At 40.1% G+C, this 14954-nt stretch overlaps 2 protein-coding genes across 2 annotated transcripts in view; one reads left to right on the top strand and one right to left on the bottom strand.

Moving 5' to 3' along the window:
• The window catches only part of LOC128357989 (serine/threonine-protein phosphatase 4 regulatory subunit 2-like), a 149332-nt gene that overhangs the window by 55408 nt on the left and 78970 nt on the right, over positions 1-14954 (bottom strand). The gene's annotated exons all lie outside the window — the stretch shown is intronic.
• Positions 1825-13928, top strand: LOC128357992 (protein phosphatase 1 regulatory subunit 12B-like). Its single transcript, XM_053318443.1, has 7 exons — positions 1825-2289; positions 5861-5877; positions 6005-6134; positions 7457-7561; positions 7692-7760; positions 7928-7978; positions 13592-13928. Exons 1-7 carry the CDS (start codon positions 2188-2190, stop codon positions 13676-13678), a joined length of 561 nt encoding a protein of 186 aa, XP_053174418.1. The 5' UTR covers positions 1825-2187; the 3' UTR covers positions 13679-13928.

Raw genomic sequence — 14954 nt, 5'->3', positions numbered from 1 at the left:
CTATCATATTCTTTGCAGATGGTTTCTGAAGACGAACATCCAAATATACTCACGATGAATACAATTGCTGGTATTCAGTTTTACAAACCATCCGTCACAGAAGAATGTATTACTGATTTTATATGATGTAAAATAGTTCAGGAACCAAAGCTGTCAAGGTTTCTTTATTCTATATGTTACCACTGTTTTACCTTTCTTATGTTTAGTCGTTTCAGAGGCATTTCGGTCACATTAAGAGGATGAATGGTTGTTCAGTAGCACTAAACAGCATCATCACAGCTTTTTTGTGAAATAATCAAGTCTTGCCTTCTTCTTCATATTCTCTCCATCCTTCTATTTTTTCTCCTTCTGTGCGTCTTTGTTTTATTTCAATTTGTTGTATCTTTCCTTCTATCTGTTTGCCCTGAGCAGGGAAGAGGGAGTTTAGGAGTTTAGGAACAGTGTGCTGCTGCAAACCTCACTATAAAAGGAAGATAGCAATGAGCCGGCTTGTGCAGACTATGGCAACGCACTAAAGGAGGGGGTGAGGGGTGTAGGGTGGCGGGTGAGGGGGTTGCAGGGCTGTTTAAAGGAATATTTCAAAATTATGAAAAATACCCTTATACCCATGTGATGTGTGTAATACAATGAATATCAAGTTACAGCCAGCAGCTGGTTATTTTAGTTTAGCATTAAGACTGCACACAGGGGAAAACTCTGTCCAAATTTAACTAACTCTGACCACCAGCACTTCTAAAGCACACTAACTGCTATATCTAGTTGTTTGTACAGAAACCTACATGTAAAAACAATAAACTGAGGTTTTAGGAGAGGTTATATAACTGCATACAGCCAATAAATGCTCTGGCACATAACCTCTGTGAAACCACAACTGGTTGTTTTCACACTGGGATTTAACAAATGAGATGTAATTTGTTATTTAGTGAGCTTTAGAGGTCATGTTTGGTGGATTTATTTACCTTTGCACAGAGGCATACCGGTTATTTTGCCCTGTGACTAGTCTTTATTCAATTAAGCAAACTCGCTGCTCCATGTGGCTTCATATTTAGTTAAAAATAAGAGTGATATCAATCTTCTCATCAAGAGTGCGTGTCCCACTATGTGAAACTATTCCTCTAACAAGATAATGTCTTTCAAAACAGGATGAGTCACAAACAAAAATTAACACAGAATAACCAATGCTTTGATAAAGTGTGTAATGGATTACACAGATTTTGGGGAGAGGAGATATGTTGTACAAGTGCGCTGTGTTAACATTGTGTAACACTCAACATTTACTCTCCATCAGGGTGCACAGAGTTACTTGACACCTCACAATTGTTGATGGCTCCTCAGGTAATAGTGTCGACCTTCCAGGACAAAAACGACTGCGACTCCCCCCCGACTCTGGCTTTGTGCTCCACCTCCCCTTATCCCCATCCACATCAGTGGACAATTTTAGCCCTCAGTTCCGAGTCTGTCCATAGCAGAGCCTCTGGCAGGCTGCCACAGCAAGCTGCCAAAGCTGAAGAGAGCGGGGAGAAGCAGGGGTGGGGGTGTGGGGACTGGGAGGGCGACCAAGCAGTGAAAGGAGAAGGAGAGAGGGAGAGAGAGAGAGAGATAGGGAGAGAGAGAGAGAGAGAGAGAGAGAGAGAGAGAGAGAGAGAAAGCAAGAGAGGGAGGGAAATGGAGAGAGAGAGTATAACTTTGGGAATCCTCAGAGGCAGCATAGGGAACAAACTTTTCTCTACTGGCTGCTTACTTTTGGACTTTCTCACAGTTCATCAAAGACCTCAGTGTTCACAGAGTGAAGACAAGGGATGATAATTTGTTTGCTTTCCTAGTTAAAGGGTTACTTATCTGTTTTTGTGATCAACAGCGATTACTTTGTTTTGTTTTTCTTTGCATTTTTTATCTAATTATTGCTTTACTGTTGGAGCTTTGAAGAAAGGTGTGACCACACATCAGAAATCCTTCCTATCTTAGGTCTCTACAGCTCATGGGAGTGTGAAACTGGACTGAAACATACGCACACACATATATACACACACACCTGTTGTTGCTGAGGTTTCCCCCAGAGCGCAGTCATGGGCATCTGCGTCACCGTTGCTTGAGGGAATCTGTGCGTCTGGGAAGCTGTTATCTGGTGGTGGCCTCAGTGAATGTTACAGTAGACGCTGACCTGCTTGTCCAGGGTAGAGGAGGGAGATGTCAACCTACTACCCGCGCACCAAGGATCTGACTCGTACGAGGAAGTCACTGACAGATTCACCACCGTCCTCTCCATCCCCAACAGAGAAAAGCTACAGAGTAAGACCAGAACCTATTCTTGCACTGAAACACACTGTTTTGACGTTAAATTGAATGATTTAGCCAGTTCAAGATGATAGATTACATAGAGAGGAGTGTATTTACTTGATTATTTTAAAAGTAGTTTTTTGAGGAGGTCTTAACTATCATAACTGTTAAAGGTTTTTCCCTCATTTAGTAAATTAATCCAATCTAACACTTGAGTAAACCCAAATAAAGCCTCTTATATCCTATAGGTGTTAGTGATTGATTTATAAACCAGATTAATTTGTGTGTGGATTTGTAAAATGCATTTAGACTTAATCTTCTATGTGGTAACACGTGAAAGCCTCAGGCTCTCTGTAGAGTAATTCTATCTTTGAATATATGCTGTTTTGAGCTGCAGAAGCATTTTTTTGTATTAGCAGGCCATAATGTAAAGTGGAATGACTTTCTATTTTCTGACATTGCTTTGTGATTATGTGCATTTACATGAATAAACAGCTACTCCAGAGTCACTAAATTAGTTTATTAAAATGAACAAATAACTTGTGAACCACTCATCATCTCAGCTTATTTGTTGACCCGTGAAAGAGCAGCGGTTGTTTGCTCCGCAATGCTAAGATTCTGATCCTACTTTCTGGAAAAGATTTCTGGATTGAAACATTCCTTCTGTAATTTCCTGTTATTTTTTTCTGTCTAAGTGGCTTATTCTCATGGGCGTTGTTTGACTGTTTTGTTTATGTCAGAGCATCAGACTCAGCTGTGTGACAGCCACATTTAAAGGGACAGAGAGAAATCAAAAAATGTGAAGCAGCAATCTGTTTAGAGATGTGTAGAGATTTGCTCATGCAATGTTGTGCAACACTACAGATGCTCTCATTAGAACACAGTTGCCAGTGGTGAATGTTACCAGTGGATGCTGTCATTCTTTTTGCTCTCTTTTGAAGCAGTGTCAGTCTCCTTGCACTGTATCCATGGTGAAACTTTGGCATTAATTTGCCATGGTGTCAGCCTGATCTCAATTGGCAGAGTTTTCCTGGGAGAGGAAATGTAATAGAGAGGGCGTGGAATCAGGTTGTTGCAGTACTTTTTAGCACTTGCCACAGTATTTAGATGAGCACCTGGTCCTCTTTAATAAAATACAATATGTGCTACAGCTGTGAGCGAGAGGAAGAAGTATAAACAAGAGTGATTTGCATTATTGGATGGACACTTGGACACTCATCATGAAGCAGATGTGAGGCATTTGAGTAAAAACAGGAGAAGAGGAAGATGATCTCAGTTTCCAGAAGGGCTCAGATGTTTTGTAAAGAGTTAATAGGAGGAAAGGTGAGTGAATATGGAAGAAACGTCTTTTATGGTTGTGTGTGCAGTGTCCGTTCCAGTGGTGGGGGTGAAGAGGGAGAGAGAGAGAGAGAGAGAGAGAGAGAGAAAGAGAGAGAGAGAGAGAGAGTGTAGCAGCAGGTTGCTCAGATTTTCCTACTGCAAAATCCAGTCAGCTCTGAAGAAGTGATGCCATGACACAAACAGGGGGAAGAAATGAAAGAGGTGAGAGGGAAGATGGAGAGTCTCTTAATGATTATTTCATTGGCTCTTCCAAACTGCAGTTACAACATCATTTATACAGGCAGCCAGCATGTGTATCCCAAACGCTTCCTGCCACATATGATGCTAGTCCTGGCGAGCCATAAAATTGGAGGCAGTTGTGTTTACAGAGCACCCATGGTTCGAGCATGCACCCGTTCACAGGCTATTTCCAACAGTCTAATACCCTGTTGTTTTTCTCCCCTGGCTGATCTTCTCTTCCTGAATCTGCTCTGCCTCACATAGTTCACTGAGCTACATGTGCCACTTCTTACTCCCTCTACTTGTCCTAACAAGGGAATCAGATTGGTGCAGCTGCCATCTGAAGGAGAATTTCAGCTGCAGTATGATTCATGTTCTGGCTTTGGCTCAGTGTGGACCAAAAGTTGCATGATGCAGACTTTCATGTAAAAGCATGCATGTGTTACTCCCCACATGCAAAAATCTCCCCCCTCCTTCCTTTTCTTAAGGATAATATCCAGTCACTTAAGCCCCACCGGGCCGAGCTAAGATTTTGCTGGAATTAAAATCTAATTTCACTAATTTGCTAATCCTTTGGTGTGAAATAGGTTTGCATCCAGAAACGAATAATCTTGAAAGAGTTTGAAGGGCTGTGTAGCAGTTCATATCCCCACTTGCAGACTCTCTGATGATTTATGCATAAATCTGGGCCAATCATCCCAGCTGATTAATGAATGTAAACCAAATCTGATCGAGGGATCCCCTCGGTTCTGCACTGAGAGATTGGAGAGAGTGAGAACTCTCCCTCGCTCCGTCCTTGGCCTTTTTTCATCTGAGGTCATGGAGGTCTGTTTTCTGGATAGCTCTGCTAAAGCACATGACCACATAAGGACAGGCAGCACTGGCTCAGTTGTGTAAACACGTGCTGAGGAATAGCTCCTTTGACGCTGCATGAAATATCCCCCAACAAGCCAAATGGTAGCGCAGGAATAACTGAGCACTCCGTTCCTTTTGACATAAATTCTCCTCCTATAAAGCTCATGCTTTTTACAGAATCTACATCTGCTTCTTGTCTCAAACAGCTCCGACCGCCACACAAGAAGTTCAGTGCAAAAGCATTTCCAAACAGAAGTGTTTAAAGCTGTCTTTTTCTGGCATGAGAGCAACTCCAGATCTTTGAATTTGAAGGAGTAAAGTTTATGAGAGTGTAGCAGATATAGTGAAGAGATCATGGATCAGTCTGGCCTCATATCATGGCAGCCTCTCTCCCTGGCTTTCTCAGCTGGTGGCTGTTTTGTTCAGTTTCATTCAGTGCAGAAATTGGTTTGGCTGAAGACCCAGTGTATGCATGACGTACACTAACACAGGGAGGCAGTAGACAGACATAAACTACACCTACAGGTTTCATGTAGGCACACGTTTGAAGTAATATCATTTCTGAAAACACAAACCAGAAATACAGTTGTTGAAAAAAACATACAATTCCTCTGAATGTAGCACAATACCCAGACTCCTTGGTGACATGGAAACACATCCAGTGTGTGATCACAACAAGCAACTTGGCAGCTATGTAGACTGGACTAGTCATAGCAAAAACCTTCCAGGACAGTCTGCTATCAGTATGTTCTCTGAGGTCAGCAGTCGACCCGTCATACTTAGCTCCTGATGTCATGATGTCATCTTTATGCTGAAGGCATTTGCGTGGCAGCCGCCTATTCTAAAAGATTAACCGGGCTCACCGGGGAGCTCTGACCTGTGTGAACTCTGTCGGTGTAGTGTTGGGGTGAATTATATCTCACTTCTGCGTGCACCTCGTCCCTCTGGAACCTCAGGCCTCTGAACACGCTGTGATAATTCACTTGGAAGTTTTGTTTTTGTTCTCTGTTGTCCCAGAATGGAAAATATTTCACTGCCAAGCTCTTGTTTGGTCTTATCAAACAAATAAATCTGGATCTAACCATGACTGAACGTTTCTACACAGTGTTGTTCCCATTTCTCTGGTGCTGAGTGATCTGACTAACATGGCTTATTCTTTGTTTTTCAGCATGACAGACTGTCAAGGTAAGAATTTAGCGTTGTTTGTTTTTCTCCTATGTTACAGAACTGTATTTCCTGAAAAAAAAAAGTTACAACAAACGCCCAACATAAAGTGGCATTGTGTAGTGAATGTATGATATGTTGCCTGTAGATATGACTCCAGTGGAGAGAGTGCAACAGACAAACCAATGGGCAGGACCAGCTCTTACACACGGAGAGAGACGAGGCTGGCTGCACTGAATAAACAGGAGCAAGACTCCACTACCAAAGATTACAAGAAGGTAGTAACTCTTACTTCAGTTTAAAGAGGCACATTCCTCCCCTGAATGATTCATGTTGGCAGAGAGCTGGAGTCCCATGTGACTGTCAGATCTCCATACAGATTTATCCATGTATGTACAGTAAACTCAGTGACTATTTTAGTAATGCTCCAATAAGGACATGCACATGAAGATTTACTTTCAAGTTGTGATATTGTGCTGAAAAATGTGCTGTACAGAACTCAACCTGATTTAGCCATGTAGCATTTGAGTTAAGATTTTTTTTGCCGACTTATCCTCAAAAAAAGGGAAAAAACATAAATTGTGTTTATGTTGAAATCTTCATATGTGATTACTTTTTTTTTAAATGCAAAGTTTACCATACATTGTTGTGAATATGTCAATAAAAACGAATTGAATTCTATTCTATTTGTTGAAATTATTTCATTAGTATATTTTTCACAGTTTTTAGATATCTGCATCTGTGGTGATAATAAGGTAAATCCAGTTGGAATGGAAATGCTTGTATTTTGAATATAAGATGACAATTTTCTGCAGACAACCACAAGAAGAGCATACATCACCCAAAAAGTTATTGAGCTGCTGCACAGATAAGCAAGTCTGGTCTAGTTCCACAAATAGCGCATTGCCTATTATATGACTTTCTAGTGTTATTATTATTGTTGTTAGTGTTACATTTTATTTATTCATCTTCAAAAAAAAAAGTAAGTGTCTATATGCTATCTGTAAAATGTTTTGTTTCTTATGTTTTAGACATGGCTCCTGTCTTAAAGCTTGAATTATTTATTTCACTTTAATGTTGACAGATGTATGCAGACTGTTGAAATTGCCCTTTTATTGTACATAGAAGGGAGAAAGGTGGATCTCTAAAGTATAAATCAGACACTCACATTTTAAAAACTGTCATTGTTGTTAGCACCCAAAGAAATAATAATATTACCACGATATAGTTGAGTAAACACACACACACACACAAAAAAACCCAACATAATTTCATGAACATGACCAAATGGTAACTATGGAACTGTATTGACATGTTAAATGTATTTGGTGATTTTATTGACAGTGCATTTTGATATATTAATAATGTAGAACAGTATACTGATTTATTGTATATAGCATTAGACACTGGTCTGCTGTAGATATATAATAAATAGATGTCCATACAGTTAGCTTTGGGTTAAGAAGGAAGAATAACAGCAGGCTCCAGATAATGTTCAAGATTTTGATATTTGCATTGCATTATTTCAATATTTTGTTTAATTACTAACTAGAATTGCTGGAACAAAGCGATTCTTTAATCTCACTTTGTACATTTTCAGATGTACACAGAGGCTCTGCACGAGAATGAGCGTCTCAAATCCAGGTTGCAGGACAGCAAACAAGAACTGGCCAAGATTCGTTCCCAGCTGGAGAAAGTCACTCAGGTATAGAGCGCAGAAACAGTCACTGCATCATCCTTTAGTCATCTTAAAAATAATACAAGGGAAGGTCATGGCAGAGATGATTACTGACTTTGGATACAGCTCTTGTAATATTTTCTCTCAATAATAACAGAAATGTTCTAACTTCCAGAGGCACGACAGGATATCAGAGAGATCTACTGTACTTGAATCGGAGAAAAGGGTAAGTTTCCTTGGCAACTTTCTGGCATTTTGGTATTTGAGTGTCCATATCTTCTATTTGTCTCTTTCCTTCTTATTATCCTGTCTGCTTGAATTATAGTCTAATGACTTTTTGGGTTTTTTCCAAAGGAACACAGCAATATATTTATTTTTCTTCTTTATCTACAGGAAAAACAGGCTCTGGAGAAAAAAGTGTCAGGCATGGAGGAAGAATTAAAGGTTAGTCTATGCTACTAGAAATTCTGCCTAGGGTTTAAATGACACATTTTTGTTACAAGTAATGCCTAATTTGTCTCAGAAATGTTCTGTTCCTAACGCTGTAATCACCCTAACAGTCCTTGAAGGTACACACCCCTCCAGCCAAGCCCCTCTCACCCATGCTAAATCAAGCATGCCTAAAGAGTTTTTACAAAGCAAAACACACATATAGCACACTCCAGGGTTGTGGTTAGCCAGGTGGGTTTGGAGACAAGGAGAGGGAAGGTTACAGCTTCAGGCTCATTACCCACAGTGTTCTGCTGGGCCACTTCCTGCCAGGCTAAGGAGGAGTCTGTGCTGCCTCTCCTCTGCTCCACTTATCCCACTGTTGGGGTGAACATTGTGACCTAGTTCCAGCTGAATACCAAACCCCGTCCAAGAGCAAAATACCTGCTTTTGTGAGACATTCCTGCACTGTACTGTGTGTATTCTGCTTCACAAAGAAACACAGGACAGAGCTGCAAAGAGATGTCAGGCCTGAGTAGATGTGTGTAGTTCACAATCCACACAATAAGATTATAATTAAATGATTAAAGGTTAGGTTCATAATTTTTTAAGTCTCTCCTAAAACAATAGTCAGGTGCCAAAATGAACATTGAAACATGTTTTTGTATTGAACAGTTTATTTAAAGTTAATATGAGCTTTTTAATTAGTCAAATCAAGTCAATATCTTCCAAAGTTACTGTCATTTTAGGACCAAATGCCCTCTTTTTGTCACAATCCTTCACAGCTGCTGAACAGGAAAACACTGTTCTCAAGATACAAAGAGGAACATTTTTTCTAAATAGACTGCAACTGTTGAAGTTATTCACTTCATTCAACCCTTGTTTCTCATTTCAAAAAGGCTTCACTGAAGTTAAGTGACAAAACATGCTGCATCAAGAACTGATATAGAACTATACATATTAATAGTATTTTCCACTTTGACTAAGTTAAATATTTTAACCAAATTTGAAAAAAAAAAAATCACTCTTGTACTTTAGAGCACAGAAATATCCTGTTCCCAAACCCACTATAAAATACTGTATATTAATATTCCACTTTGGCTGAGTTGATTTTTCTTTTTTTACCCACATCAATCTTGGTCATAACTACCAAAAATGGAGTTATTTTCAGAATTTTAGCCTTTAAATGTCGGTTTTTGACATGATACCAGTAGTAAAAAGTACAACATTGAAAGCAGGGATTCAAAGCCTGACATAGAAAGCATGATTGTATGCTGTAATGGCACCGGAAACATTACAGTCTATTTAGGGAATTTCTGCTCATAAGTATCTGAGTGTCGGTGCACACACATTTCTCCACGCACACACATACACACACACACATATTACTCTCCAACAACACACACACAGCACAGCATAGCATAACATACATTTGCTACATGTGCTCCATAATAGCAGCAATGCCCCTAGTGGAAACCAGGAAAATAGATATAATTATTTGTGCCATTGGACAAACAAGAAAAAATGGCTCAGTCTAGTGAAAAATAATAAAAACTACAATTTTGAAGCCAGTGCTCTAGATTGAAATCATGATATAATATAATGCTTGATTTTATGATGTGATGGCTGTGGTTGGTTTTGTCCTTAAGTAGCTGAGTGCCATGAGTTTTATTACACAGTTTATGATATACTTATTATAGGAAATTAGATTAAGCTTAAAAATTGGAAAAGCTGGGGAAAAAATTTACACCCGTATCAAATTTTAATATGTATTAACACAGCCAGAATATTGCAAAATTGCAAATTAAAAAGCCCAAAATGTCCCTAGTGAGGCATAAGGAATATGCAGAGAGTGACTGCAAATACTTACAAGGACATTAGAAATAGGACACAAACAGCAGTGTGGTGTGCCAGCAGCAGATGTTTGACCCTCATGTTGTCGTGGTTCCCTCAGCAGGATGCCCCACTGCGGTTCCGCTGTGGGTACCAGCCCTGAGGGCAGGCTGTCTCAGGGTAGGGGGGATGGTGAGTGGTCGCTATATGATTCAGAAGAGTGATTGACACCTGCCTGTCACTTCACACGATTCTCTTCTGTCAGAGACAGGGGCATGTTTACACGTGTGGACACACATGTACATCACATAGGTCGCTCAAAACGACGAGTACTCTCTACAGTAAAAGCCACAGGGTCACCGTCACAGTCTTTATTTTCTTTACATGTACACCACCTCAGGGAGTTGGTATGTCACTCACCCACAAACTCACTTATTCACGTTTAGCAAGCTGTAGATTCTCCACTAGGAGGAGCTGTTCAAAATAGTGACAACCTGCACCACCTACTGGGAAGGAAAAGCAGCAGCACTAGACTTGTCAATGGTGTCTTCTACAGGCGAACAAAATAACAGCTGCTGTAATTTGAACAATAATCACATCATTATGTGAGTGTTACAATCACTGCTGCTGCTATTTCGTATGTGTGTAGCTTTGAAACTGTGAAATATAAGTTGTCAAAAAAGATGACACATATCAGCATGTCTTTGTCTCCAGGTTGCTGTTGTTAATTGTCTTGCCAATAGGGAACACAGGTTGTATTTGAACTGCTGATCTAGCATCTTTGGGCTGAAACTATTGGCTCTGTTGTTGACTCAGCCAGGTTTCAGGTGTTTCACATCAATGTCACTGTGTGTCCTTGTTTTCCCTTTTGAAACATTATACGCATGTTAGTGTCCCAAGTGTCGGATTTCTTACGCGTTAGGAGTCTCACAGTTTAATAGAAAAGCTGAATTATTCCTGACAACCTCTGAAACCGTGTAAAATTATCTGCAGGACTTGAGTCTGATCTAATGCCTATGAGCACAACATTAAGAGTGTGTAATGTGGGATAGTGGTTATTATGCATTCTTGCCACACTCTGCCCTTTTCTTCACTCTGCCCTCGGCAATAGTGAAGAAAAGGAACCTGTACTGTTTTATTCTGATACCGAGAGAACATTATATGCATGGACTGTTAAATCCCAAACACATGCTTGCTTTAAACTGCTTTTATAAATGTGTTTTGGTATTATAAAAAACAGCTGAAAGTCCTCCTTACACCTCATATTCAAGTCTAGAAACTTGTGCTTTTGTAGTCTGTAAGTGCCCAGTGTGAGTGTGTGTGTGATCTGTGTGGTTTACCCTCAGGAACGGCGTCAAACCACAGACGTTTCTGTCAAACCACATTGAGGTTCACCTCAAACAGTCAGGCCAAGAGAAGGAGGGAAATGAATCATTTCCATTCCTATTGACTTATAATCGACTGGCCTCTTGCACAAAGTCTGAAATATTATGTGAATTTCTATGAATGTTAATTCCCTCTCCTTTTCTCTTCTCCTGAGCATTACTCCAAATCTTTATATATAATAACACATGACACCGTGGCTCCTCAACACTCTCATACAGTTCCCACAATGACAGCTGGCTTCATGATTTGCTTTGTTTGTTGCAGCTTTTGCTTTTTCTTCTCAAAACCCCTGTTATGTAATGTATATACTTGTTTATATAAGTTTTGCTCATGAGTCCCTCGGGTCTTTTCTTTTCCCCTGTCTGAGTAGGTGCGTGGGTGCATGCCCGTATATGCGGATATCTATATAGTGTCTATATGAGTCTTTCTCTCTGCACACGGCCTGCTTCCCTGCATGCTTTCTCTGTCTGCCCCTCTCTGTATCTCTCTCCTCCTCTGTGCAGGCTTTCCCTGCTATGGCTCAGGTCCAGACCTTGCGGAGGGTGAACGAGTGTCTCCTAGCTGAGAATAGAGCCATGCTGCGCGTCCTCGCCCGCCTCTCTGAGACGGCCTCCATGCCGGAGACAGAGGACCTCTGATCCTCTGACATCATCTGTCCTCCTTTCCTCTCCTCCTCCCCCCATTCCTCAGCTACATAACTTCTACACTCCTCTCTCCTTCTGGTGCCTCTACATCTCTCTCGTCCTCTGCTGTGTTCCTCTCAGGCAGGTCCTGCAACCCCTCGATGCCCCCCACCACCCCTCCCCCACCTCCAACAGTGCATTGCATCTTCCTCTGCACTCTTTTAACCCATTCTCCTTTACGGCCATTAGAGGGCAAACTCACTGCCCCTCCCCCCAAAACATTTCTCATAAGCCTCCTTTGAGTGTATTTTTAGCTACAGTGATGTTGCATGGAGCTTCAAATGACATGAACACAGCATCAGCATTGTATTCATTTATGTTTTTAGCTTTGGTTATCATCTAAATTAAACATCTAGCAGTGTGCACTATGAAGAATAAAATCATTTATAGCAGTTATTGATCTTGCAACAGTCAGATATGTGTGGGTCCTGTGTAATGTGCTGTATAATCAATGCAAAATTGTTTGCCAAGGAAATAACTGCTCTAGTCAATCTTCCAAAGGAAATGAAGTGTGTTATCATCATTAGCCCTCAAAATGAGCAACTCCTGTGCAAGTGGATGAGACACAGATGTGTGGTAGATTTTGTTTCTGTGTGTGTTTTTGTTCATGAGAGAGAAAAGAGATGACGATATGATTTTGAAGTAAATAAAGAAATATGCTTATCTGCCTTCTTGCCAAGAGTTAGATGAGAACATTGACACCACCATTATGTTTGTACACTAAATAGGAAGCTACATGGATGCAGGGACAAAACAGCTAACTTGCCTCTGTCCAAAGGTTTAAAAAAATGGACAACTAACACCTCTAAAGCTCACTTAGAAATAGCCTAGTCCCAGAATGTGCCTAAACTCATAGTTTGGGCATTTCTGTTTTTGTATGGATTAAACAAATAAGATGTAACATATTAATTAGTGAGCTTTAGAGGTGCTGGTAGGCGGATTTGGTTACCTTTGGACAGAGCCTGGCTAACTGTTTCCAGTCTTGTGTCTCTCATGTGGTAAGCTAAGCTGAGCAATTCCTGGCAATAACTTTATATATAACAGATGTACAGTTGTCTATCTTCTCATCTAAACCCTCCACAAAAGCAAATAAGCATATTTTCCAACTATTCCTTTATTTGCATTTTGCCATTACTATGAAGTTTTTTGTGCTGAAATTTGAGTTTATTAGAAAATGTGAGAAAAGTAGAAGTAGAAAAGTGGTTGTAAACTTGACATCTCCTTCAAATCATGAACATGTTGATGCCAGGTGTTTTTGCTCATTTGACCAGTTTTGGTAATATGTCACAGCTAGAGCAGAGGGTTATTGTTTGCCTCTAGTAGAGGGGAAACACTTTGACAAAGAGGGTGGTTATTTTTAGTCATTGCTCCTCATGAGAGACATGACCTAGATTTGAAAGATTGACCCTCTCTCAGTCTCTCTCTCTCTTTGACTTTATTCTCTTTCACTTTTCACATAAAGCCAAAGTCACTCCTCACTGCATGATCGAGTACCATAAAGCATGTCATCATTGCTCGGTGTCTAACTTTACTGACAAAGAACTTTAAGTCCTCTTGTTAATGCTGATTGGAGATATTTTATTATAACACTGGATGGTTGTGGTGAATTGTGTCATTGTACCACCTGAAGCTTTAAATTACAAACTATGCACAAAATGTTACTCCTGATTATAACATTGTATTATTATAATATACTAATATCATTCTTTTCCCTCTGCTGTCCCAGATCTTAACAGAGCTCAAGTCAGACAACCAGAGGCTAAAGGATGAGAACGGGGCTCTCATTCGAGTCATCAGCAAACTGTCCAAATGAAAAGATGTCTGAGTCACAACCTGAAGCTCCTGTCCTGTGTCTGTGGACACTCCAACCTTAATATGGCAATTTAATTATTAATGATGTCCCAGATCCCTGACACCTCTGATGGGCCACTTTGGCTGAAGATCCTGACACAGTAATTCCTGTTGGGACTTGTGAAGATCCAAAGAGAAGTGTCAAATTTTACCAAGTGTGTGAAGGAGTTACAATAATCGTTTCTACTTGATTAGTTATTATTTTCTTTACATATATAGGGACCACATGTACTGTTTGAATGACATTTCAAGGCCCAATTCAAACAAATCCACGGGTTTGCATGAAGATACTGTAACTAATATTATACCCACACATTACATCACGTCCACACATCACTTTCTTTTTTTTTTTTGCTACATTGTGCACTGCAGAAAAGTATTTTACTGTTATCCTAACTATGGAAAAAGAGAGAAGCCGATTTTGTCATTAAGAATGTTTTTTTCATACTACTGAAATCATCTTCCCATACCTGGATTATTTAGAGGAAAAAGTGCGTTTGGAGCTCCTGAGAAGTCACAGTCTGTCTGGCATGAATAAATAAAGACTGAGACATCTTTATAATTTAATTTGGAATATAGAGCAATGCTTGTAAAATGAAGCCCAGGCCAGAAATAAACAGGGACTCCAGTTGCGGAGACATAAACTGTTTATTGATATGATTCTCCAGAGTCATCTGAGTAGCAACTACCATGTCTGAACATTAATGCCACTGCAGAAGATTTAGCTCTTTTAATGGTAACTGGAGGTTTCCTCAAAACTCAGACTGTGTTGAAGCAAAGAAGAAAATTTCCAGCTTCTCTCAAACATTTTAAAATAAGATTACAACAGCCGATTTCCACCGATGGCATGTTGAACATATTTGCTCCATTAGAAAGATATGAAGGCAATAACTTAGAAAGGTAATGAGATGCAGGTTTTGCTCAGCTGTGCTGTCCTCGCACCCCTCGGCACCTCTCAAATTTGGATTTTACAGTTCCAAGTTGTAAACTGTAAACCCAAAACCTCCCTTTAGGTCCTAGGATCACCGGTGACATCATAAAAACAACATCCATGTATTTCTACAGTTTTCTTACACACGCTTATGCACCAGGGTGTGCGGGCTCCGGGATAAACTTGCATATATTTAATTAACAACAGCCTCCTGCAGACCTGCAAACTAGTTCCAAAAGGTTCGATCACTTTTTTGGACATTTCATTAAAATCTGTAGCATTTTAAGAATGAAATTATACTAGTTTT

The sequence above is a fragment of the Scomber japonicus genome, chromosome 4 (assembly GCF_027409825.1).
Source record: "Scomber japonicus isolate fScoJap1 chromosome 4, fScoJap1.pri, whole genome shotgun sequence".
Classification (NCBI taxonomy): Eukaryota; Metazoa; Chordata; class Actinopteri; order Scombriformes; family Scombridae; genus Scomber; species Scomber japonicus.
Note: the sequence above shows the minus strand (reverse complement) of the source record. Positions and strands in the feature narration are given on the sequence as shown.